Raw genomic sequence first — 27,338 nt, 5'->3', positions numbered from 1 at the left:
TGAGAAAGAACGGGAATATGGTGGTGGTGGGGGATACAGGTCAGGTGGAATAGTCACGAACACACCAACAAGTGAGGAGCTGAAATCGCAAGGGTTAAAAGGGAATCATCAAGAAGTACGAAAGGAGGAAGGTAAAGGCAATTAAGTGAGGAAGAAGACACTGCAGGGCATGCATCACTGTCTCGATTCCGCATACCATGGTTATGGGAGGACACTTTCAATCCCTGGGTCCTCATAGGAAGCTTGACGCATCACTAATGTGCTCTGCTACAGAACTATCCTAACCACAGCTGAAACCAAGGATGTCAATGAAGGTCACTGTCAGACTGGCCACTTTTTCAGGCAGCACAAATTAGCCTGCCGGAATCCAGCAGGCACAGACAGATTCCAAGTCACCACACTATAAATTGACACGAAGACAAACAATCAGAAATGCTTTAATCACCTCACAAATAATGAGGCAGGCAAAAATTTACAAGCCTGAGTTTCGAGAAAATGAAGCAAGGTGGTGATAAAGATATTTTATCGGGGCTCTGCTATTAGCTGTTTTTATTTTATTGTAGATATTTAAAATATTTACATCTTCAATTTTAGAGGTCTGCATTTTTCCAGTTCCAATTCAGTTAGCTACCCGGAGATATTCATATTGCCTTGACTGCTTTCACAATGCTTATTTTATTAATGATCTCAAAAAGCATGTAGTGCATCTTTAAAATTCTCCTCCTTAGAGTCTTGTCAAATGTGAGATTAGCCAAAGAGCCTCATCTTGAGAATTGAAAGTAAGTTTCCAGACCTCAGGTGCGACATTCTGACTGCCTTGAAGATACAATGGGGTGGTGAACAACTGGACATCTGGGGCTTCCTGAAGGTGCTCAGGTGGACTATTTCTGGAACCCACTGAAGGTTTGAATTTCTGTAAGAAGACTAGTTCTACTGTTGACATATTTTTCTTTTCTGGAACAACAACACACCTGAATTCACTTAAAGCATGGCATTTGATCACATCAAATTGTGCACCCAGAGGAGGTATGTTTCGAGATCGAATGCGTGGATAAAAAACACAGTCTTCCTTCACCAGTGCAATGTGGGTGTTCAGAAGGACTAGAGACTGGCACTGGTCATGGCCAGAGTCACCCATGACTTTCACCGTTGTGTAGAGCAGTAACTGAACTTCTGCCAGGGAAGGGACATTGACTTCCATATTTCCATGAAGAAAGTAAATCATGTCAACCAAGGTAGTCTGGAATTTCGATGACACCTGAACTCCATTTGGCAAAACTAAATCAGGGATTTCTGTTTTCCAATCAAGAGAAAGCTGAACCAGATCTTGCTGGAGCAAGGGATGATTAGCACAGGCAGCGGCATCAGGCTCCGACATCAGGACACACAGGAGGTCACGACACAGCTGCTGAGAGAGGTATTTGTTGTAACTGAACACAGTGAGCAGAAGACCCTCTGCAGAGCTCAGGAATCGAATACTCTGTCCACCAAAGCCAATTTGAATCTCCTGTAGACCAGAGAGAGGTAGAGCATGAAAAATGCTCATTGAGCCAAGGAGATTATCTGACAGGACCAAAGCATATAAAGTTGACTGAAGCAGGAGCAAACACGCTGGCTGAGGGTCAGGTGCTGTGCAGGTAGCAACAGCAAGCCAGTAAATGCCTTTGACTTCATTCGTGTTGCCCAAAGGTTCTGGTAGAGCACAAGTCACATGCCTAAGAAGGTCTTTTAAAGGGCACTCTTGCAGTTTCAGCATTTGGTCCGGGAATTGCACAAGGCTCTGCTTAAATGCAGAGCTCTTTCTAGCATCTTCATATTCAAGGCGAAAAACTGAGCTTGGCGAGGAACCTGGTAAACCTGCAGCTGCAAAGACAGAGGCCCGGTAAGGCGCCGCACCCTCTGCTGGCCTCAGGCTCCCTGCAGCTTCGCTCTCGCTGCTGCCAACCCGAGCTTCCGGAGAATGAGATTCTGTTGACTGCAGGTCAATCTTCAAGGGCATGTGTGGGGCTAAGTGCTTCAGAAATGGCAGGCTTCTGACGAATGTTGTTACCTGGGAGGGGAGCCCCCTCTGGGCACACAGACTCCCCATGAGCCTGGCTTGGCTGATCACCTGTGTGCCAGCCTGAAGCAGGTGACTGCTGGTATCTTTATAAAGGTCTGAGAACTTGTGGTAAAAATATCCCAGTCCATTGTTTCCTTCTGTTCTGTTATTTATCAGTGACTCCGATGAGCTCATTTTTTTAGCATCCAACTCTTCCTCACCTTGCTGCTCACTATAAAACTCAGAGGCCAGTACGCTCTGCGGGGCACTGCAGGATGCTCTCTCCTCATGGGAAATGCCTTCAGACAGAACCAAGCAGAGCACCTTGCCTTGCCTGGCCTGCTTGCCTCCACTGTTTATAGACACTTCTTGGGACGTATGGTGCAGCAAAGTCCAACTGGACTTGACTCTCAAGCCGTGTTCATCTTTATGAGTCAGCAGCTCACTGACATTTTCTGACTTACTCTGATAATCTGCTGCCTCATCAGCGTTACTTTCTTTAAGAAAAGAGATTTTAGGTAGATTAAAACATTTTGGTTCAAAACGGCCAGCGTGCTCAGGATGACAATATTTGTTTTCATTGTCCTGGAATACCTTGGGTACTGAGGACTGATCCCTTTGCCGGTGAGTTCTCTCTTGTGATGCTGAGGAAGTTGTTTCAGGGCCTGAGACGCTCCACAGCATGGGATGATCCCAGTGGTCATTCTGATCCACCTCCCTCCTCTCCTCTCTAATGAGGCTGGAAGTGTCAGTGGCATCTCTGGGCAGAAGCTGGTCAAGATACCATGCTGGGCAAAACTGCCTTTTCTGTTCAAGGTGTCAAAAAAAGTTGAAACGGGGATGTGGTAGCTCTTTCTGTGATTCTTTTGCACATGATGATTCTTGTCATTGGTTTCATTGGGTAGATTAATTCAGAGGTTAAATAAAAAGCCTAAGCCATTTGTATCAATACATGATTAAAGAATTGATTATCTGATTCATACATAGAACATCAATTTTCCATATTATATATATTATAAATCACTGAGAATTTTGATAGAAATACATTGTATGGGATTGATCCATAGTATCCACTTCTTGATCTAATATTTCATTTTCCCTACAATAAATTCCAAGCCCTCTGATTCAATGTTTAGAAGGTAAAATTTAGTTAAGAAAATAAAGTCCATGATCATATGTCCAAAATGCAATCAAGGCAAACTTAATGAAAATCAGATGGCAAGGCCAAAAGAAATGCCCAAGTGTTCTAACCCAGGTTACATTTCTCTCTCTTTTTGGTTTGTTTCGTGGGAATCAAATGTTCCCATGAACATTAACAGTAATTATCATTACTTTTATCTACAAGTCATCACCATGGAAGGACTAGTGTGCACCTGCTATGTGCCAGGTACTGTGGACACAAAGAAATGAAAGCCAGTGTCTTGCTCTGTAGAGGAGGGAGATGGGTATCCAGGGGAAGATCACATCATTACTGGATGACTGGCAGGAGGGCGTGGCTGCGGCCAAAGTCAGTTCAGCCTCTGTGAACATCCACCTCTTGCTGTCTGTTCAGTAATATATGGACACCATCTGGAAAATTTCCATCACCTACTATTTTTTGGGGGTTGATTTTTTAAAATTTAGGAATATAGGGGAGGGACATGCCTCTTAGTGGAGGAAAATACCAGTGAAACCTTACAAATTGCATGCCCAAATAAATCTTGGTTTGACAATCCACCAGAGAAACAAGTTAATCAATGCAGAGTATCTCCTTTGTACTACTGCCAACTCACAGTCTATAAAATGGACAGGAGGAATACTGAGTTTCATTTCCAAACCCCATATCTGATTCTGATTATATAATTCTGCCTTTTAAATGCAGACCAAGGGAAAATATACTATTATGAATGAAAAACTGGGCAAAGCTCCACCACAGCTACATGCCATTCAAATAAAGTCAAAGCAGTTTCAAACTACAGGATTCCATTTAATTTTAAGTCCATATAATAGCTTGCCTTCCCTATTAGCCATTAATCTTGCTGGGACCTCAAAATTCTAATTATGCAACTAGACATTAAGAAAATGTAATCACATGAGCATGCCATAATTTAAGGCGACCCTATCAATCTGAAAAATCATTACCTACCTCATATTTTAGTTTACGTTGAATGGTGCCATTGTGAAGTTTCTCATTATCCTGAAAAGAAAATAAAAAGCCCTCTATATTAAATTATAGCAAGTTCATGGGGCGGGGGACTGATTTGATTACAAGTATTTATGGGAATGGAAATCTAAATAAACTTACTTGTCATTCAACAAAGACAACCCTTCTATATAATTTATATCCCCAAGATAAACATGACTGTATTGATCCATCTGCCATCAGAGAACTGAAGCATTTACTCCTAATCTTAAAATTCTAAGAATATTAAAAACAAGATCTCCTTAGGGCATTTCTTAATTTGCAGGATAGAAATGTATTGTCTTTATTTTAATATAGACTTGTCACAAATATGTATCTTCTAAAAGTCAAAATTCTATTTATATTTTGGATAATTTACAAAATAAATTAAATAACTATGGAAATTGGAAGTATTTTGGAAGAAAACAGAAGAATGTTGCATGTAGAATTAAAAAGTACTTTAGACTTTATAATCACTTAAAAGTTGTCACAATTACAAAATTATAAAGTTACTCCTGAATTCCTGAATTAATACTATTTATAAACTGTTACACTCTGCCCAAGCAATATTTAATTTTTTTTTCTAGAACATTCCACAGCTGAATTTTCTCACTGGAAACAAAAGACCCCACCACTACCACCAAAAACTTATCTTCAAGGTCATCTTGAAAGATAAATGGGCTGAGTGCGGTGGCTCACGCCTGTAATCCCAGCACTTTGGGAAGCCGAGGCGGGCAGATCACTTGAGGTCAGGAGTTTGAGACCAGCCTGGTTAACACGGTGGTAGAAACCCTGTCTCTACTAAAAATACAAAAATTAGCCAGGTGTGGTGGCAGGCGCCTATAGTCCCAGATACTTGGGAGGCTGAGGCACGAGAGTCATTTGAACTGCGAGGTGGAGGTTGCAGTGAGCCAAGATGGTGCCATTGCACTCCAGCCTGGGTGATAGAACAAGACTCAGTTTCAAAAAAAAAAAAAAAGGAAAAAAGAAAGATGAATGAACGTGTTACTTCATGTTACTTGGCTCCTTCGGCTTACCTTCATCATGTCTGCAGATGTACTGCAGCCTTCACTAATCACACGATGCAAATCCTGAAGGCGTCTTTGGACTTCTTCTTCAATGTAAGCATTGATCCTGAAACGCAATGGAGATGGAGTAGATCTGACACTTCTAACCACACAGGACATTCAGAGATCCTCTCTTTACTACGCCCTTCACAACAGGGAGCAATCTCATTCTAAATACCAAACCTAACAACAACTTGAGAACTTCAACATTTTTATTTTTTTCAAGAAATCTGGTGCTACATGTTTACTATCTGGGTTTTGCCCAAATGAGGTAGAACTGAACAACTAATAGAATATCGGGAATGGAAAGGAGACTAAGTGATCCCATCCATGTCCTTAGTGGAATGCCTGCTGCAGGATGGAAGAAAATCAGTCACTGGCTTCAGAAGGCTCTGTGGTCTCTGATCTGATGCCAAGACAGAATATTTCATTCACAGAGCCTTGGGTTCCTCATATAGAAAAGGATAATACAGATGATAGTTATTTCTCACATCTCAAGGTCATGTATGAGGATTACCAAAAAAGAAAAAAATAACAAGCAAGAAACGGACAAGCTCTCTACAAATCTTCCTCATTCAGATTGAACAGCGTCTTGCATACTTGTATTCCTGGCCTGTCTTGTCTCTCTAAATGGGTTCTCTGTACCTGGCCAGCAAGACCACATCTTAAAGGTCTCTACCTTCCAAAATGCCTAGGACAGGGCCAAGACGGAGATGAAGCCAAACACCGCTGACTTTTGAAGCAGTGGCAGCTTATTATCCGATATCTCATAAAATGTAGGTGAAGTTGTATGAAGCAAAACTATCAGCCTTGACCATCTCAGTGGATTTTGGTCTAATCTCTGGCCATTCCACCTCAGTGTTTTTAGGTCATTCCACCTGGAGGAAACAGAGAGACTAGAGAATTTTATCTTCATCGAAAATCTTTCTAGTGGCAGAGACTGCCCACATGGAAGTCATTCTGTTCTAGACTCCCCTCCTTCAATTCTACAGGTACTGATTAGATGGATTATTATTATTTTTGAGACAGAGTCTCGCTCTTGTCTCTCAGCCTGGAGGGCTGTGGTATAATCTCGGCTCACTGCAACCTCCGCCTCCTGGGTTCAAGTGAGTCTCCTGCCTCAGCCTCCCAGGTAGCTGGGATTACAGGCACCTGCCACCACACCCGGCTAATTTTTGTATTTTTAGTAGAGACAGGGTTTCACTATGTTGGTCAGGCTGGTCTCGAACTCCTGACCTCAGGTGATCTGCCTGCCTTGGCCTCTCGAAGTGCTGGGATTATAGGCGTCAGCCACCACGCCCGGCCGGATGGATTATTTTAAATTAAATGGTTTCCATGTTTATATGTTAGCACATTCACTAAATAAATAAGTAAATCTGCATAAACACATGCATAATCCTGCAATCATTTCTATACTACTGACCACAGAGAAAAGATTTTCTAAAATGCTAGGCAAAGAGATTAAAATTTTAGGTAAAAGATCCCAAATAAAGCACAATGTTTCTCTTTCAATATTGAAAACAAAATTGTGTGCTACTGAACATGAGTGAAGGCCATTTACAGCTCATCACCCCTGATATTCACTTAAATTTGAAATTAGCCCTGTGGGATATGAGGCTCATGCTATTCTGAGTACATTTTGATATCCAAATATATATCTCCTAATATCTAGGGTTCAAGACTGCCCAATTTCAAATGCTCCCATGTTTAAATGGAGTGAAGAAGGATAATCATTGTCTTCTTATAGGCAAAGAATAATTAAGCTGATTTTTCTAAGGGCTCTAAGCCACAGAGCAATACACAATGCCACCTAAGCTGAAAATCACTTAACTAAAGTAACATCAGATATAGATTTTATTATACTCACAATCATTCTGAATATACCAGTAGTTTTTATAACAAACTTCATCTATTTGTAATCCATGACATATAAATTAACTGTCAACACAAGGTCCTTCTTCTTGGTACAGTTAATTCTAGGTCTTTGTTTTTGTCAACCTGGCCTTGCCTCACTTTGTGCTGGATGAGCTGGTTTCCCTGCAACTTTTCATTCCACCCTCTCACTAAAACCACACTTGACCCTTGAACAACACATGTCCATTTACATGTCAATTTTTTCCAATAAATACAGCTGGACCTCCCTATTAGTGGTTCCACAACCACAACTATACACAGATTGAAAATATATGGAGGGCAACTTTTTCTAACCGCAGGTTCCAGAGGGCTAACAGGTGGACTTGAGGACGTGTGGATTTTGTATCAAAGAGCCATCCTGAAACCAATCCTCTGCAGATATCAAGGGACAACTGTACCTGTAACAAGATTCCTTGGATCTGGCTAGCCAGGTCTCAAGTCCTTGATTTTCTTAAAATGACCCCTTACCCTACCACTGGCAGGTCAATGGCAGATGAAGGCAGAGCACATCTCAAGCACATGTATTACTTGTTGCCCTTAATAGAGCCCTCCAGATACAAAGTAGTTCAACAGAGAAACAATGAGTCCTTGAGTCACATCAAATGAGAAGCCTGGAATCACTTTCACGTCCAGTACCTGGCATCCATGAGGGGAACCAGGTGTGATTTTTCAGCACTGACTGGCAAGCTGGAAGAAGCCACCTTCCCTTCCAGGGTCCCATGATGACCTTTTTGAACACCATCGACCTCATAAATCTTCTGTTTCAGCTGCTGGATTTCATATTCTAACCTACACAGATAGGAGCCACATAATTCATTCATTAATAGTATTTCTTGAGCATCCTTACTGTGTGAGACATTGCTTTAGACAGCATGGGGATCAAGATCTGTCCTCTGTGTGCAAAGAACTTTACCTTCTAGTAGAAAAGGTGCCACACACCCATAAGACAAGACATAAAGTGCCAATGGGCCACAAGAAGGGTCCAGGACGAGCACTGCAGGCATCCAGAAGGTAGAGTAAGTTTGGCCACCAAGAGCAAAGATCTCTCCACTGTGCTGCCAGCAAGTCCTAGAGGTAGGTGTGTAGGATTCTGAGGCCTCTAACTCCTGCTTCAACAAGAGTTGGTTGTGGACTACATATCAGGGTTCTGGTAAATACTTACGTTTGATGAAAAAGATCTATGTTTTACAGAGTTTTAAAAACCACCAATCCAGGAGAAATTTCATAGTCATGGCAGTTCTAAGTTGAGTCTCTAGAGGCCAGTGGGAATGTTGTCATTTGGAGGTGATGGCAGAAGATTATCTAAGTGCAGAAAGCAATATGAGCAATGGGGCAAGGCCATGAAAACCAGGCATCCACTTTGGGCTAAGGCAGAGGGCGTGGGAAGGGGAAGCAGAAAAGACAGGCCTAGGAAAGTAGGTTGAGTTCCATGAGAAACTAAAATAAACCATAAAATTTACCTCCAATGATAAGTGATACATCTGTATGAGGTCAAATGTGTGTAAGGTCGTTCACCCACCAGCCCAGGCATACTTGAATCCAGGGCCATCAGGCCAGAGGGCCAAGCTTGCCAGTGAATTTGGCCCCAGGAAGCAGGAGACTGCAGTCCACTCACTGTGTGAACTTGGGGGAGTTATTTAAACACGGGTCTCAATTTCTTCATGGATCAAATGAGAGCATCAACTAATCTCCCTCAATTCCTTCGGCTCTAAAAATCAGAGATTCTGACTTCAGATGCCAACACATCGTGATGCTGCCAACCCTCTGGTATCACCAGCAGCAATTTGACTGCTCTATCTTGAACACGAAAGCCAAGTTCTAAACTTTCAGACATGGATCACAGGGTCATGAGGGTAAGCATTCATGGGACCCACATGAGGCTGTGCCCAGTTTAACTCAGCCCTTTCTGGGTCTATTGATTAGCAAGTACTTCTACAGCATCAATTTGTGGAACACACAGTATTTTCAAAAGACAAGATGTAAGCAAAAAAAAAAAAAAAAAACATGATGTCAGAGGCCTGGTGGTGGGCAAATAATTGAGGAGCAATATTAATAGGGTATCATCAATGGCCAAAAAGAAAAAAATGAGCTGGATGTAGGCAGGCAATTAGCAATGTTTACAGTTAAGAAAACTCCTGCTGGGGTTGTTAAGAATTGTCCTTCAGCACAGGGCCAGTGGCCAGTGGAAAAGACTCCACAGAGCAAAGGAGGGTTTGAGTGGTATCCTGAAGCCTGAGTGAGATTTATACGGGTGGCAAGGGACAAGCTGGCCTTCCCGTGTGGCAGACACATGGCCAGAAGACTAGAGGGCAAAGTGGCTCAGAGATGGGTGATGAGATTGAGATCTGACCTGCAACTCTGCCACTTTCTAACTGTGTGACACTCATCCCCAACGGTTATACAACCACCGCAGGCTTCAGTTTCCTCATGTGTAAACTGTAGACGATGGCACCCTTTATTGGAAGAGTAAATGACAATGCACACACAGCATTTAAAGCAGGATCTGAGGTACACAGAGTTATTCTTCATGGTTTGCATCATGACTATTATCATCGTTGTCATTGTTAAAGGACTCTGACAAGAAAATAGGATTAAGTGTGAGTATTAACAACTTGCCTCTGTTATCCGCGCTACAGTGACGGGAGGTATTTCTAGTTGGGTTACCTGATCCAGGTCAATGGGGCAGCTGGAATGAGCAGGTGGTAGGAAAAAAGGCAGGAAAATGGATTAAACCTGGTTCATAAAGCACTGAGAAGGCAACGGGAGAGCCAAGTTCAGGACACTGTTGTCCAGTCTGGTCCCGCATGAATTTAATATTTCACACTTGTGGAATTTTACAAGGGGGCAAGTCAGGCTGCACGGTGAATGCTGGCTTAGCCATGAGAACCATGGGAGAAAAAGAAGCACAACAGAAATTCCCATAGAAAGCTGCGGGGATATCACAGTCAGAGCAGAGAGCCCGGAATCCGTTGGCCTGAATTAGGACTTAGCTAAGTCTTTTTCACGAAAACTCATGAAGCTAACAGCCCCCTTTACTTGGCTTCTGAAGGAACACTCACATTGTGTAATCACTTCTGTGGAAACTGCAATACTGTGTCTGCTATTATACAGTATTAATACTAAATGGCCAGGTGACAAAAGCCAAGGACATCAAGCTAAAAGCTCATGCTGCATTCTTACTGCACACTACAGGCTACAAATTGAGAGTGTGCCCTCCACTACTTTAAATTTCCTGGGGCTGGTTCTTCATCTAGCAATTTCATTTACATAACATACCTGCAATCATTTTCTTAAACCTCCAACCTATTTCTCTGAAATAAAAGCATTAGGGTTTTTGATTGTTATTTTGTTGCTGTTTTGCCTGAGGGAACTACCAGACAGCCATGGTAAATATAATCCATAGCATAAGCCAATCATTTGAATGGAGGTTGTCCTGACCTTTTCAGGCAATGTGATGGGTGAAGCTACAGTAACACTTCTGAGTAGGTCTTGCCTTGTTATCAGCAACTAGCCCCATGCGTCTGCTAAATGCCAAGGTGGGGTCTCCTGGCCAGTACACTGGACTTCTGTTGCAGCTCCCTTAGGAGGTGCTGTGGGTGGGGGGAGTACTGTGGAGAGGGCAAGGTTTCATCTCTGCAATCTGAGCTTCAGTTAAGATCTCAACTGAGCAGGGAGTGGTGGCTCATGCCTATAATCCCAGCACTTTAGGAGGCTCAGGTGAGGGAACTGCTTGAACCTAGGAGTTTGAGACCAGCCTGAGCAACACAGGGAGACCTCATCTCTAAAAAAAAATAAATAAATAAATAAAATAAATAAATAGCCAGGCATGGTAGTATGCACCTGGGGTCCCAGCCACTTGGGTGACTGGGGCAGGAGGATTGTTTGAGCCCAGGAGTTTGAGGCTGCAGTGAGCTATGATCACACCTACTGCACTCCAGCCTGGACCCAGAGCAAGACCCTGTGATCTCATCCATCCTCTTCTTGTACAAGTGGTGACACTGAGGCCCAGTGATGAAAGATCCTGCCCAAGGTAGGAACATGCTACCAGCTTGATAGGAAGGGGCTGAACCAGGCTATAAATTCCTCTTGCAAGTCTCCAAATTGGGTGATGTTTGCATCACCCAGATGGCTGTTGGCCTTTCTGTGAGTCTTGTCATCATGTCTTCAAGGTTCCAGAAAAGGTGTTCTCAAATTCACATAATATGCACTTTGAGAACTTATGGACTGGTAAGTATGGTGACAGAAAATAGGTGAAGGAAGATAAATATTCTTACCTTACAAGACAAGAGTGCTAATTTCCTAGTTTTATTTTTCACAACAACAAAAATAATATCAGTAAATCACCAAACATGTTCTAATATCCCACTGTGTTCAGAATCATCTGGAGTTTTGTTTGTTTGTTCGGTTGACTGTTTTATAATGCAGAGTCCTGAGGCCTCCTCTTAAATACTGTGACTCAATAGGGGTGGGAGAAGTATTGATTTTTTCATTCCCAACAGGTTGTAGAAATCAGTAGCCTGTATGCAAACATGAACTCCAGGGATGACACTTATTTCATCCCTGGTCATGGAGAAGATGTGAAATCATTAGTAAGAAAGGGCAGGGAAGCAGAGATGGAAAGAGGTGAGGGAGGAGGAAGGAAAACAGGGAGAGAAGGAAAGAGATAGGGAGCAAGCGAGAGAGGGGTGAGGAGGGAAGGAGGAAAGGGGAAGGAGAGGAAAGAGAGAGGGCAAAGGAAGAGAGAGGCGGAGGAAATAGATGCAATGGAAGGGAGAGGAGGGAACTGAAGGGGAAGAAGAAAGGGAGAAGAGAGGGAGACAGGCAGGGGAGATAAGAAAGAAGGAAAGGAGAAATCAAAGTGGAAACTTTCTCAGTCTTGCATTTATCAAAATATTAAAACAGACACATGCCACAGGTCAGTGGGATAATGAACGTGGGCTTTGCTTTTGTTCATGTGTTTTTCACCTCTAGGCCAACAACTCTAAAACATGGACACTAAGGAGAAATACAAGAAGATTAGGAGTACTTTTCTCAGTTCTGGCAAATATAAGCATTTGCCTATGTGTTAGAGAATATGAAGGCTAAAAGAATAAGTTAAAAAAAAGGGATAAATACAACATGAGGAGTGAAAAATAAGTACTCATTTGGCACCCACGATATGCCACACCCTTCCTTCCCAATCTCACCTCTCCTCGTCCTTCTCCAGGGCTTCCTGCTCAGCCTCCAGGCTAGCCTGGAGCCCTGACTGCTCTCTGCTGCCACTGTTCAGACTGGCAAGTTTCTGCCTCTGCTCTTCAATCTCCACGCCCAGGGTGGAGCGCCTCTGCAGCGCAGAATGTCTCCTCTCCAGCCTGGCCAGGGCCCGCTCCAGTGCCTCTCTCTGCTGCTTCTCTCTGGACTCCAAAATCTCCTTTTCCTTTTTCCTCACTTTTTCCTCCTGACGCGCAATGTTGGCAGTGAATTCAAAGGTGGCCTGGAGCTTTTGCAGCTGGCTTGCATTGGCCTGGTACTGTGCAAGCTGTTCTTCTTTTTCTTCCATTTCCTTTTCTACTTGATAAAGAGTGTTGTCTAAGCTGAGAGGGCCTCTGTCAAGAATTTCAAATGCTCTCTGCTTTTCTTCCAACAGAGTTGGCAAGTGATTCTGCAGGAGGTACTGTAGCTGGCGTTCTTTATATTGCAGCCTGTACTCCACTGGCTTTATTTTCTCAAAATCTTGAGCCACTTCCGTGACATTTGTGACACTCTCATCATGTTTTTCCAACAATCTAGATTCTTTGTCATGTTCACATTTTAAACACTCTAGGATCTCCTGTTCTTCTTGGACTTCTTTTTTCAGGAGGTCTTTCTGCTGAACCAGGTCCTTCTCCAAGTTCACTAACTTGACCAGCTGTCTTCTCTTGAATTCGAAGAAACGCAGTTGAGCCTTTTCTAACTCCTCGCCATCTTCATCCCCTCCGGCACGAGCCTCCTTCACCCGCAGGAGGGATTCCCGAATGCCTTCCAGGTCCCTCTTCTCCTCTTCCACCCATTGCACCTCCCCGCGCCGCAGGAGCTGGATCATCTCCTGCTTCTCTCGGAGCTGCTCTTCCAGATGGGCCACGAGCATGACCTGCTCCTTCTCCTGCTCCTCTAGTCTCTTTTTTTCCAGTTCAAGCTTGGCATACTGTTCATCTTTTTCCTTTTGGAGCCGGTCCAGCTCTTGAAATATCTGAAACTTCTCAGCCTTCTCATTGTTGTTGAGTTCTTTGAGTCGTTGGAGTTCTTCTTGGACGCGGAGAAAGGTCTCTTCTTCTTGTCTCTTCTTCTGTAGCTCGATTTCCTGCTGTTCCCTCAGCCTCTCCTCTTCAAATTTTTCCTTCTCAGCAAGCAAATCCTTTAGCTTGTTCTCGATGTGGAAGCTGCGGCGTTTGAGGCTCTCCTCCTGCTTGCGAATCTGGAGCTGCACGATTTCTGTCTCCTTGCGCTGGGTCTCCACCTCCTGCTGCATCCGCTCCAGTTCAGCCTTGTCTGATTTCTGCTTTTCCTCCATTTCTTCTATGAGTTTCCTGAAATGCAAAGCACTGACTGGTTGTTATCTGATCATTGTTCAAATGTTGCGCTAACTTTACTGAAATGTTCTGAAAATGCACATATAACCAGGTCAAAGCCTCCATTAAAATAAAAAAAGAAGAGTAGCTTCTTTCCTTTAAATTTCCAGCAGCATCCTGTTTAATTTTTTTATTTTTTAACTGTCCAACATATCACCTGCTTAGTCTCCTGAAGTGGCTTCTGATATCATTTCTTTGTAGAGCCTATAATCATAATGTGTTATGCATGATATAATTTTAAAAGGCCCCTGAGCTCAAAGAGAAAGAACCATGCTCAATTTAAATTAAATGTGAATAACTTTATTCAGCCCAATGACTAAAACTCAACAGAAGTTCAGTTACAAGACAACATTAAACAAAAATGCTTAGCTGTCCTCATCTCATTGGGGTCAAATATCAAAGTCATTATAATCGACAGTTCATTGTTTCAGCTAAAAAATACATACTCTTTAGCATTTAATCATTAGTTTGGGACAAATGGTGATCACCAAATGGTCCAAAATGTTAGTTTATTAGTGCATAACACTGAAAACAACTGGAGCCTCCATTAGAATATACAAATGCATAATTCTGTTGGCTGGTGGGGAGGTGACATGTTGTGTTTTCTGTTGGAGAATAAATGATCTCCACTGGTTACTGTACCGAGTTTAGGGTTGGGATGGCCTCCAGAGGAAGAGCACAGAGTTAGAGTAGGAATACACGGCTTCCACCTCCTGACCCACCAAATGTTTATCTTGGATGATGCTGGAAACTAAGCCAATTTACTTGTGACATTTAAACTCCAGGTCCTACAAAATAAACATTTACTTTGCAGATTTTCTATAGCCTTAGTTTTTACTCTAATTGTCATCTTTGGTCTACGTCTTGGCTGGTTAAATAGGACAGGAAAAACAGAAAAGGAGAAAATACAGTTTTATCAGGTAAAGAATTATTTCAGAACATATAAAGAACTGTCCAAATCAATTAAACAGCCATTTCTCCCTCCACCCTGCCCCGCCACACACAAAAGAAAAGTGAGCAAAGAATAAGAAAAGCAAATTACACATGCGGAAATACAAATGGCCAAACAATATCAGGAAAGATGTTTTAAAAGCAGGGAGGTAGAAGGAAGGGAAATTGTCATTCTTCAGGCTTTTTAAAAACTCAGGGGACATTATTAAGAGAAGATCTACTTTTGATTAAATTTAAATGAATACATTTTGGTGCATTAAATTTAATTGCTGTGTTAAATTTGCCTACTGATTCTATTTCCCATTTCTCATAAATATTTGAAGACGAACTGTTTAAAAAAATTTAAACTTGAAGAAAAACCAACTACTCCAAAAAAAAAAAAAAAAAGACCTGCAGTCATTAGACATGTAAATAACAGACACAGAGCAAGAGGGAAGTGTTGAAGCAGACACAGATGGAATCAGTCCAGGATATTAACACAGGAATCCAGACTACAGGAGTGTTGAAACTTGAACCCCATGTGACTTACCTTTTACTTTCTAATTTTTCAAGTTCTTCACGCTGTTGCCTCTCAAATTCAAGTCTAATAAAATCAGATGAAAATGAGTCACTTTTCTAAAGAGCCTTTCTCTCTCTCTCTCACTCTCTGTATACAGAGTCACATATTAAAAAGGGCATCAGTTTTTCAAGTATTACTGTTAATTACCATGGGTTAGCAAGTTTAAAATGCATTCTTTGCTTTAGTACTATGATTAGGAATTAGACGTACTTTTGGGTACTTGAACTCAGGCTGAAAAGAACAGATTTTACTTGAAGGAAAACAAAACAAAAACTGTATTGAAAAAGCAGAGTTAAACAAGAATTCTAAATGATAAGCACGTCTACTCCATGCAGCTTAGCACTGATGAGTATATAAAAATGGAGAATCTCTACCTTAGACAGATGGGTCCTTTTATAGGGAAAAGACTGCCAGGGAGGTAGAGAGAGAGAGAGAGCACAGACATCAATTAAGGAAAGCATTTAATAGGAAGGAATATCAGGAGAAAAGCAGTAAGGTACTTAAAAGCCAATAGCCATGCATAAATTGAAATATCTTTTTATAAATATCACATTTCCCAATAATTTCATGGAACAAACACTCCAAAAAGTTAGCTCTGTTATGTTTTACACTTCTCACACTTCTCCACACTTCTCATGATCATCATAGTAAATAACTGAGTACCAATAATAATTATAAACAGTAGTCAAACTAGCAACTTTACTACTTTATAGATAGTTATATTGCATGTAGGTTCATCAAGTTCCTGCTGTAATTAATGGTTATACAATATAGGAGTTACGGGGCTTGTGAGATTGTGAACAGATTCATAGTGGTGGTAGCATAAAGGGATTTAGGTCATTGGGAATTTTAAAACAACTCACTAAAATAATAACACAAGCTGATTTCTTATCAAATACTATATTTAATTATTGCAAAGTTTCACTATTCTTAATAAGCAGCAGAAACTGTATTTCTTTTTTATTTTTTTTTTCAGGTTTGGGATCGGGGTTGGGTCAGACACTGCCAGCTACCTTCCCCTACCCCACCACCCTTGAACTATAATTCTTAAGCTTATACATTTTTCTGTTGTGGTAGAGGGCAGATACAGCTAAAAAGCTTGGCTACAGAAAAGTCACCATAAATCTTCCTTGAATAATGTGCAAAATCCAGATTGGAAACAATTACTTAGTCATGAGTGAACAAACACTTCAAATAGTTCTCTTTCCAATTTAATAATGTAGAGTAATATTAAGAATAAGATGTCTGATGGATTTCGTTTTGGGGTTGTTTCTTGAGACAGGGTCTTGCTTTGACGTCCGGGTTGGAGTGCAGTGGTGGGATCATGGCTCATTGCAGCCTTGACCTCCTGGGCTCAAGCAATCCTCCTCTCTGTCTCCTGAGCAGCTGGGACCACAGTATGGTGGCTTTTTTAGGCAGAACTGAGTATCTCTTACATGGTAGGTGCTATGTGGCGTGATTTACACATAACCTCCCTCCATCCACCCAGCAAATTCTAAAGGCGGCAAACAGTATCTCCATTTTATACACCAGGAATCCAAAAGTTTGGATGTTAACACCTTCTCCAAGGTCACAGTGGTAATAGGTGGTGGAGCCAGGATGTGAACTCATGGCAGCCTGCTTCCAAAATACCATCTATTAACTCAGTTTATGAGCAATGTTCAAATTTGTGATATAAAATAAAAGTATTAAATATTTCATTGAAACTTGTTAGACAACAATGTATTTATTCTACTGACAAACGAAAATAATCTGTACATTATGCATGAGAAATCAGCCATATAAATCTAAATGAAAAGCATTTGCCAGTCATGAAGGCCAGCCCATATGCAATTGCATTAAGTAGTCTTAGGACTTCATTAAAATTAAAATATGATCATTCCTTTTTATTTAAGAATAAATAGAACCTTAGGGAGGATTCCAAGTTGGCATCTTCCTACTTCAGTAGAGTTTAGTCTTTTTAGAGATATTTACACAGTCAAAAAGAATCATTGGATAAAATACTTTTTAAAACCTGAGAATTTCCCTAATGGAACGATCTGTACTCTTGATTTTTATTTTCTGTGAACAAGAGCTCAGTGCACCCATCAGTAGAGCTGGCTTTGACAGTGTCACGTGTGCACAGCCAAAAATGCTACACTGAGCACTGGGCATTCGGATGGAAACCTACCATCTGAGGATTGTTTATAGAAACAGGTTTTGTGTTTGACAGTCGGCATGCCCTCCGTCACTTGCTCTTCCAGCCTTAGAAAGCATATTTCTCATCCCTTTTAACAAAGCAGGAAACTGAGGCTTAGAGTATATAAGCAGCAGAGGCAGGACTTGAATTCAAGTTTGGTAATAAAATCTCTGCTGCCAACCACTACAATTGTTGCTATTAGTGAGCTGCGCGGTCTCAAGGAGGTAATTAGTTCTGAGTTTTAATATCTAATGTGACATTTTAACTGAGCACCTACTTTTTAAAAATTGAACATAGTGTCAGCTACTGTGCTAGGCAAGAGGCTACAACAGTCTGTAAGAGAGATGTGGTCCCTGTTCCCACCAGGCTCCCGGTCTGTAAATGACAGTCGGTGTGTCACACATGAGCATGGGGTACTGACCCCAGAATTTGGTAGTACCTAGGATCAAGGCAAGCTTCCTGAAGAAGTGTATATCTAATCTGGGTCATTCTTTCTCTTGCATGACATGGAAACTCAAGGAAAGCTAATAAAATCAGATTTGGGCTTGCTATAGGAGAGGTGGCAAGACATGAAGCTCAAGAGGACAACAGAAGCCGGACAGTGAAGAGCCTTGGATGTTATGTTAATGACTCAACTTGATCTTAAAGGAGGTGGCAGAAAAATGTCTTGGGACGGGGCTGTTGAAGAACACATACTCTTGGTGTTCTGTAGAAAATAGATGGGTTGGGGAGCAATATAAGAAGGCAGAGACAAGTTAGTGGTAGCAACTTCAGTAGGAGATAACAGAGCAGGACCCAAGACAACTGTTTCCCTTGATCCTAGGTACTACCAAATTCTGGGATCAGAACCCCATGCTCATGTGTGACATACTGACTGTCACTTACTGATCAGGAGCTTGGTGGGGACAGGGACCACATCTCTCTTACAGACTGTTGTAGCCTCTTGCCTAGCACAGTACCTGACACTGTGCTCAATTTTTTAAAAAGTAGGTGCTCAATTGGCCAGGCACAGTGGTTCACACCTGTAATCCCAGCACTTTGGGAGGTTGAGGCAGGCGGATCACCTGAAGTCAGGAGTTTGAGACCAGCCTGGCCAACATGGTGAAACCCCGTCTCTACTAAAAATACAAAAATTAGCCAGGTGTGGTGGCAGGCACCTGTAATCCCAGCTACTCGGGAGGCTGAGGCAGGAGAATGGCTTGAACCCAGGAGGCGGAGGTTGCAGTGAGCTGAAATCTCGCCACTCTACTCCAGCCTGGGAGACAAGAGCGAAACTCCATCTTAAAAAAAAAAAAAAAAAAGTAAGTGCTCAGTTAACATGTCACATTAGATATTAAAACTCAGAAATTTATTATCCTGGTGAGAGGATAAAGAAGTGAAGCTCTCTCCTGATACTCAGCAGGTCGAGCTGACAAAACTTGGCAACTGGTGGCATTTTGGTGGGGGTGGCAAAGAGAAAGAAAAAGTCAAAGATGACCCTCAGGTTTCTGTCCAACTCCTATAGGGGGTAGGAAGGCAGAACATAACTACAAAGAGACTGAGCCCAGAGATCAGCTGGTCTTCTATACAAATTCTAGTGTTCTGAGACCATGAACAAGTTATTTAACCTTGGGTGCTTCATTGCTGTAAAGGCTAAAGAAAGTAACAGGCCCCACCTCAAAGGGCTGTAGCCAGGATCAAGTGAGATGCGACATGTGAGATGCCTGCCTGGCACCTGGACACATTGGGGGCTGAGTGTTGCCTCGCATTGCTATGGTTCACTGAGACGAGGAGAGCAGTGGGGAAGGAGGGGCCTGGGGAGTGGCAACTGTAGCAGTGCTGGTGCTCAAGGTGGGAGAGGCCAGGGCAGTGGTTGACGCTCACCAAAGCTAACGACCACGGGGGACTCACTCCATACCTGGCACTGCTCTAGGTACTGTGAATTTAATTCTCACAATGACCCTGTGAGGTCACTGTTCCCATTTCACACATGAGAAATGGCAATGTCACTAGTAACTGGCAGAATCGAGTTTGATTCTAGAGCCCACAATTTTAATCTCTTCTCTGTCCTGCTTTCAAGGTAAGCTCAGTTTTACGCATATAGAATCCAATGTTTATAAAGGTCATCCAACTGAGACGTCCAGCAGGCAGCACGAAACATGCAATGAGCTGGTATGCAGGCCCTTATCAAGGCTGAAGGTATGGACTTGGGCTTCACTGGCATGTAGACAAGAACTGAAGCCCCAAGAGTGGGTGAGGTTACCCAGGACACATGTGTAGAAGGAAAATAAAGGAGCTTACTGCAAAATCAGAAAGATCACAGACTTTGCGGTGACGGGCAGAGATAAATGGCCCTCTAAGGAGGCTGGGAGTGAGCAGTTAGAGACACAGAGAAAAATCAGGAAAGGGCAGACATATGAAAGCAGAGGGAAGAGGGTGTCTGAAGAAAGAGAAAGAGGTCAGTAGCATGGAATAACCCAGCAATGCCAAGTAAAATGCAGAGCCCAAGGAGCACCTAATGACCTTCATGACGTGGAGGTTCATCTTGGAGAGACCTTTGCTGGGCTGGGGCTGGACTGCAGAGGTCTGACGAGTGAGTGAGAGGAACCTGGAGATGGTGAACGTAAATATAGTAGAGTGCTTTCTTGGTAGGTTTAGTTGTAAAGGGGAGGTGGTGGTTTTGGGAGAATGGGTGCTCATTTTAACAGATGAAATAGACTTGTGCCTATTTAAATCCTTGTATCAACAAGCAGGAGACAAAGAGATTGAGTGAAAAAATGGGAAGAGGCTGGGAATATCTGATGGACAGAGAGGTCTCTGAGTGGGCAGGAAAGGAAAGGGTAGCGCCATAGCTGAGAGCAAGAGTTCGGGCATAGGTGCAGCCCAGACCAAATTCTGGCTCCTGTATGACCAAGGGACAATCTCTCAACCTGCCTACGCCTCAATTACCTCATCTGAACACAGGCTCAAAAATAATCCTAGTCCTCAGTGGGTGAGAGGATCCAATGAGAGCACTCACAACCACTATTAACTTAATAAATACTAGCTATTAATCCTATAGGATCCATAGTACAGGTAGGGGAAGTTAGTCTGAGAAAGCAAAAGGGGAGTTTTTTCATTGGGACAGGAAGAAGAAAAGGATGAATGCAAAGCAGACATGGAATTTAAAGGTGTTGCTCTCTTAGGACTCCTGTGTTCTTTATGGAGTCAGGAACAAGCTCCTCTGCCTAATGACTCCTCTTCATCAGAGTGAGGAGAAATAATAGCAGGGTTAGAAGTAAAAGAGTCAGGAACATTATTTGTAATAATGAAGGGGCCGGTGGGCAAGAGAACTGATGGAGGAAATGAGCAGAAAGGGCTGGCTGGGCATCATTCAAGCTTAGAGACTATTAATTTACAGGGGCACTGATCTCTGTGTTGATGTGTTTTTCTCGGTTGCACTGAGCTTAGATATCTAGGTATAGGCTTAGGGCAGGGAGATAGCTCAATGGTTCTAGAATCAATGGGACTCACATAAGTGGAAGAACAGAAGGATCATCTGATGATCTGGGAAGTGGATGGCTCAAATGCTGGAGATGAGGGACTTAATTGGATAGGGAAGTAAGTGGAGACAAGACAAGGCTTACAGGAAAAGTAAGAAATCAAAGAAAGTCTCCATGCTGAAGAAGGGAGTGCTATTTAAGTAACTAGATTGCAGGATGAGTGAGTTTCAAAGAATCACTGAAGATAACATCATGACTTAGAATGATGAAAGGCTTAGAAGGAAATGTCTGGAAGGGGAGGAGAAGGCAACTGTATGGACAGGCAGAGTGCGAAAGGCAAAAAGTGGGACAGGCAGCGGTCCCAAGTGAGGCTCAGAAGTGCTCCAGCGGGCAGAGGAAGGGTGGTCTGGCTTGGAGGAGGATCTAAGAGTCTCTGGATTGGTGAAATCACAGGTCCTGCTCAGGGGAAGCCTTCACTTTGGAGTGTCTGATTGGGATGGAGATGGGGAAGTATGTGCATTAAGGGAAGTTGTCAAGATCAGGCACTTGAGGCCGTTGCTCTGGCCCCTGAAGGTAGTACTGTAAAGTACTGAGTCAGAAATCAGAGAGAGATTCTCATTTTAATTCTTAATGAAGACATGATTTTCTTTCTGTGACCAGTCTCTAAACAGGTAGAAACTTTGGTTGTTTTCTACTGAAAGCAAAATGCCTTTGGTAAATAATGATACCTGTTTCCTCAAAAATAAGAGTAACATTTAAAAAACAAACAAAAAATACCATAACGATGTTCAGTCTTAAATCACAAACAGTATGAGGGGAGAGTCATTCCAAAGTTAGATTTTTAGATATGCAGTGATATGAGTTGCTGCTCACACTGGATCATTTCTGTTAAATATTACATATTTACTAATCATACTCCAAAATGCACCTATCTCCATAACCAATGATAATTATCTGGGATAGTAAACCTCAGTAGATTGTAAAATATAAATGTGAGTGTGTCATTATCAAGGAGAGAACATCAAGAATAATTGTATTTGAAGGTGGCTTTATTTTAAATATGTGTAATTCATTATGTTACTTTACTGGAATTATCATGGCCCCCCATTCTAATTTCCCAAATGTTATAATTAAAGGGAAACCACAAAGGATGTAATTTTTGCAGGTGTTTTTAGCATTTTAAAATGACACTTGGAAGTATACTTACTGTGTTAAGTCCAACAAAAAAAGCACAGCATACAACCTATTTTTTTAAAATCAGAGATAGCCTTTTCTTTTACATTAAAAGAGATCTACCATTTTTAGGTATAACTGCACATGTTTCAATTAATCTTCCTGTTATCATCAGCAATAAAAAAAATGAGGGGGTGGGAATTTCTCAGCTTATATCATAAAGAGGGAAGGAGGGAGGAAGGAGGGAGGACAGAGAAGTGAGGAAGATTTAAATGAACTGAAAGCATAAATACCTGCATCCTTGTGTGTCTTCATGGTGATTCGTATTGTACCTATGATGTCATTTCAGTTTCTAAACAGAGTATGACTACCCAGGTCCAGTCAAGGCTTGAGCAGGCAGTTGCAGTGCGGGTACATAGGGAGGGTAATGGAAGCTGAGTCCAGCCCACAACATGCACGGAAGGGAGACCCCCTGGCAACAGAGGCGGTCTCCCTATGGGATAGTCATATTGGTAAAGTTCCTGGCATGGATATTACTCTATTATCTCAGTGGGCGCATGACCAGACAAGGAAAAACTTCTTGGTCAATGCGTAGGCCTGGCTTTTTCCTAGGTGACTTTTAGGCTACTGTCAAATATAGGGATCACTTCATGCGCATGTGACCCATGCAGCTGCACGGGGTCCTGTGCTCAGACAGGTCCCATATGTGATGCTCTGCTGTGGCCATCTTGAAATTCTTGATGATATTAGAACAAGAGGCCCAACTTTCAATATGTACTGAACTCTGCAAATTATGCAGCTAGTTCTGATCAAGCATATGTCATCTTTGAAAGAACTCCTGGCCTTTTGCCTGGAATGCTCGGTAGTATTCCTCAGTCCAGAGAACCAGAAAAGGGCTAGAACTCAGTGGACGGAGTTTCATCTTTCCCTGATGCTTCACTAGGGTTTAGGTTCTGACTACAGAGGGTTCTTCAATGGTTTAGGATTGACCTTTTCACCATGCTACCATCCCCTAGGAAACTTCAGCCTTCTCAAGCACCTCACAACTGAGCAAATCCCATGGAGACTAGGGGATTGTAAAGACTAAAGAGAATGTTTGAATTTGGGTGAAGGGGTTTGTGCTTGTCCTATCCAATCTTCTTCCTAGCCTTGTGAACCCTAACATTCTAGATGTCCCTTGAAGTCTAAGCAGAAAGCAGTTATTTCACCCAGGGTAGGCTCTGGGAGACTGATGAAAAGAAGAACCCAGCCATCCATCGGGTTTCCAACTCTTCATGGAAAGGCCTTGAAGTCTTTCCTATGTGAATTAGCTCTCAGGTAAACTTTCATTAGAAAGCTGGAATAGCTGTTTTGTAGAGACAATTGGAATTTCTACAGTACTCACTCCCGCTCACCCTTTTTTCAAATCAGTGTCAGGGTATCCCACAGTAGGCGGGCTTACATAAAATTACAACTCAAGGGGTGTGTATCAACATGGGGGTGGGAGACAAGAAGTCTCACGATGCAATTTAACCAAGAAGGTTGTGAAATTAAACCCTCTTAAGTAAACGTCAGAGTTTATAACTTAAAAATTCAAAGCACTCTGGGAATGGTTTTCTAATAAATTTCCAAATACCTGGTCTAGAAGGTACTCACTAAAGACTTTCCAAGGAGCCAGTCTTAAGCCTTTTGCATTGCAAATGGAAAGTGCCCTAAGAAACAAGGATTGTTTTTTTAAAAAATAATAAAATTTGATATCATAAGCATTTTCACTAACTTTCTCCCCGGCCTATTTCTCATAGCAGTGGTATAACTTGCTCTGAAAATGACAGCTAGGACCATAGATGTGAAACCCAGAGGGTTTCCTAATCAAGCCAGAGGATCACAGGCAGTCTGAACTGGATAGACACTTGAGACAGATCATACACTGAACTCGTACACACCCCACCTCCCCTGCCCCTCCATCCTATTTTACAGGCCAGGAGAATGAGGCCCATAGGGTGTGAGAGAGAGGGCCCAGGTGACCTCCTTTTAAGAGTCAGGACTCAAGCCCACCTCTTTCAACTCCTCATCCATTCTTCTACCCAGCCTGGAATTCTATCTCACCTTCTCAACCAAACCATGGTAGTTTTTATCCCAGAAGGAGCCTCTCAAAGTTAAAAATGATCCATCATTACAAAATATACCTCTTCCCATTGGACAAACCAGAAGAATGCACCACATAATTTTCCTTCCACTTCCTTCAGCCATGCATTCTACACATACAACAAAACTTGTCCTGGCACCTGTTGTGAACAGGCAGGACTCTGAGTAGAATAAAGAATGGACAGCGTGCCTTTGGGTACTCTTAAGTGAGTGAAACAGAGTGAAAGAAAACATGCTCATATATCGATCACAAAGAATGTAAGGAGCCCAGTGGGAAAGGGCGTGTTTTCAACAGGAGATGGAGTGGAGGGACAGCATTTATAGGGATGAGAGGAAGCCTTGCAGAGGAGGTGTTGTCTGAGCTTGGCCTCGAAAAATGGATAGAATTGTGATGAGCATAGTGTGGTGGGGGAAAATCCAGTGGAAGAAAAATAGAAGGAAGACAAATGAGAGGTACACCAAGGAAGCTGCACAGAGCCTCAGTTGGCTACTGCTCTGATTAAATAAAGGGAAGTGATGAGAAATAACAGGGAAGTTAGACTGTGAGCAGAATATTAAAGGTCCAGATGACACACTCTCGAGGGCACCTTCCTGGGCAAGCTTCTCTTCCGTCTCCCCTGCCCATGAGTCCTCTATCACAGCACGGAGCAGGACGTTCAGGAACTGGTGGTTCCCTTACCCATAATTCACCTGGTCAACATGCCAGGCACTATCCTAGGCACTGTGGTCTCAGCAAAAGAAATTAAGTCTCTTCCCTCATAAACCTGTATACCAGTGTGGGGTCGAGCTAACTAATACATAATAAGTATGCCGTGAGATAAGTACTATGAAAAAGCACAAAGCTGGGGAAGAGGAGGGACTGAGAAGAGGACATTCAGGAGAGAGCTGCATGAAGGAAGGGAGTGGCCATGAAGATGCATCCGGTGCCAACATGAGGGATGAGCCAGGCCACAGGCCAGGAAGGGACGTGTGCAGGACAACAGAAGTACAGAAGGACCACATGTTGCCAACAGGAGAAGACACCAAAGAAGGGTGGCCACAAGAGAAGAATCATGGCCCAAGAGGGAGCTAGGGTGGACACCACTCAGGGCCTTTCAGGTCACAGAGGGCAGAGGTTGTCTCCCCCTCCACTGGGGTTTTCAGAGGACAGAGATGCCCACCTTGGCTGACCGTGTATCCTGAGGGCTTTCTGTAAGGCACAGAGTGGGTTTCAACCAGTGATTTGTATGGGTAGTGTTTTGAAGTCAGTGGCATGAGCTTCACAGCCAGAAACACAATGACAAAGAGTTACAGACCACCTGAGTGAGGTGATGGTGTCAACCGATGTCCATCTCTTTGCCATAAGAAATAACCTTTAATATCCTGCACACTCTCATGTTTAGAATAATTCACTGCCAAAAATTTAGAAAGCACAGGTAAATGTCCTACACCATGACTCCTTTATTTTGTTCCCAACCCTCAGCCTTTCCGACCATACAGATGCACTCACAGAGAAGAGCCTACCAGAGAGTCTATTTTTTAATCATTTCCTCATAATATACACCTTGGACAAATCACCAAATCATTATTCTACAACATAGTTTAATATCATGGAATTCTATAACATAGATGCACCACGATTTATGTACACAATTTCATATTGTTGGAAATGTACATGGGAAATTATCCTGAAAAGCCATTTTGGTGACATCTACAGTGGATGGCCCAAGAAGGGGCTGGTTTAAGGAAAGAAACACTGTGCACATTTGTGGGTAGAGGGAAAAGAGAGAACAGAGAAGGGAAACTTGAAGATGCAAAAGAGACTCATAAAAAGCACCGCAGTTCCTCTGCCACAATGACATACTGTTGAAGTGAAGAGCTTTGCAAGTCCACCTGACACATGTGTACACCTCTGAGACTGCACGTGTGAAAGACAACATGCCAACACACCTAACCAGGCAATGCTGAAAATGTGTGCCTCTGTATCCCAGACCAGGGCTGCCAGAGGTCTCGGGGCACCAGCCTATCCGCCATGCCCAGCTCTCGGTTGCGGTGCATTTTCTTTTCTAGGTCTCCAACCCAATGGTATATTCCTTCCTTTCCTTATTTCTCTCCCTGACATTTCCCTCCTTATTCCTCCCCATGTTGCTTTAATTTAAGCAGCAGCTGCCATCAAAGAAAGAATTCTGGGTGTGGATTTAGCTGACAAAATAACAAAGTCGACCAAGATTTATATAGAGAATTAATTGAAATGTTATCAACAATTTACATGGAAAAAAAAGGAAATAGTTCTGAGTGTCCTTAATGATTAGTCAAAAGTTAAATCAATAATGATATAAACATAAAATGAAGAATCATATTCAATGGCGTGAGAAAAAGCACACAATTAAATGTTTTTTAGAAAGTAGAAACTGTATATCTAATGCAATCTCAATTCTTTTTAAATACTCTATATAATGCATAATTACAATATTTGATGTAAACTTAAATATATGTACTTAAAATATAAGCAAATATTACAAATATAAACCAATCATGTTTTCTTGGTGAAAAGATTATGAATACTTGTGATTATTTTATTCATTTCTGAATGTGTTACTTTTTATAATAAGCATTTCACTTTATAATGAGAGTAACTACCTATTTAAAATAATTTTTTTCATCTACACTGGTTATAGCAACTGTTTTACTTCTGCTTTGCTTCTATCAATCTGTGGTTCATTTCAGTTTATTTCCAACAATGATGACAATTAACCTTAGGTCATGAGATATGGGAGATGCTGCTGGTGACTAAACATATGGTGTCACTGACTTGGAAGCCAGGCATTGCAGGTTAAGAGTCATGGTCTGTGATAAAAGGAGGGTATGGAAGTTCCTTGTCTGGAAACAGTTCACATATACACACATTCAGTCAAGAATTATTCCCTTAAACACCTACTTAGAAGTCGGAATACAGTACTGAAAAAACCAGACTCTTTCACTTACCACTAAATACAGAGACCAAGAGTAGGCAGTTGCACAAACAGATATAATCACCAACTACTTAAAGTGCTAACAAGAAAAGATAGAGGATGCTATGAATCAGTAGCCCAGGAGGTAAAATTTGGACTGGGTTTGGTAAATCCTCTTTGAGGAAGTGACA

At 42.2% G+C, this 27,338-nt stretch overlaps 1 protein-coding gene across 4 annotated transcripts in view; it reads right to left on the bottom strand.

Moving 5' to 3' along the window:
* Nucleotides 1–27,338, bottom strand: part of KIF16B (kinesin family member 16B) — a 315,626-nt gene that overhangs the window by 94,236 nt on the left and 194,052 nt on the right. Inside the window, exons 18-23 of one of the 4 annotated variants that reach the window (XM_032142461.2) lie at nucleotides 15,655–15,687; nucleotides 15,251–15,304; nucleotides 12,370–13,728; nucleotides 7,820–7,972; nucleotides 5,240–5,336; nucleotides 4,167–4,217 (exon numbers count right to left, since the gene is read on the bottom strand). In XM_032142461.2, the coding sequence (XP_031998352.1) occupies nucleotides 4,167–4,217; nucleotides 5,240–5,336; nucleotides 7,820–7,972; nucleotides 12,370–13,728; nucleotides 15,251–15,304; nucleotides 15,655–15,687 (1,747 nt within the window). Of the gene's footprint in view, nucleotides 1–421; nucleotides 2,849–4,166; nucleotides 4,218–5,239; nucleotides 5,337–7,819; nucleotides 7,973–12,369; nucleotides 13,729–15,250; nucleotides 15,305–15,654; nucleotides 15,688–27,338 lie in introns of those variants that run through there. The other 3 variants (XM_058433013.1, XM_032142462.1, XM_032142463.1) reach the window with 3 other exon arrangements.

Source organism: Hylobates moloch, unplaced genomic scaffold (assembly GCF_009828535.3).
Source record: "Hylobates moloch isolate HMO894 unplaced genomic scaffold, HMol_V3 SCAFFOLD_21, whole genome shotgun sequence".
NCBI lineage: Eukaryota > Metazoa > Chordata > Mammalia > Primates > Hylobatidae > Hylobates > Hylobates moloch.
The sequence above is the reverse complement of the archived record's forward strand: the minus strand, read 5'-3'. Positions and strand labels throughout refer to the sequence as shown.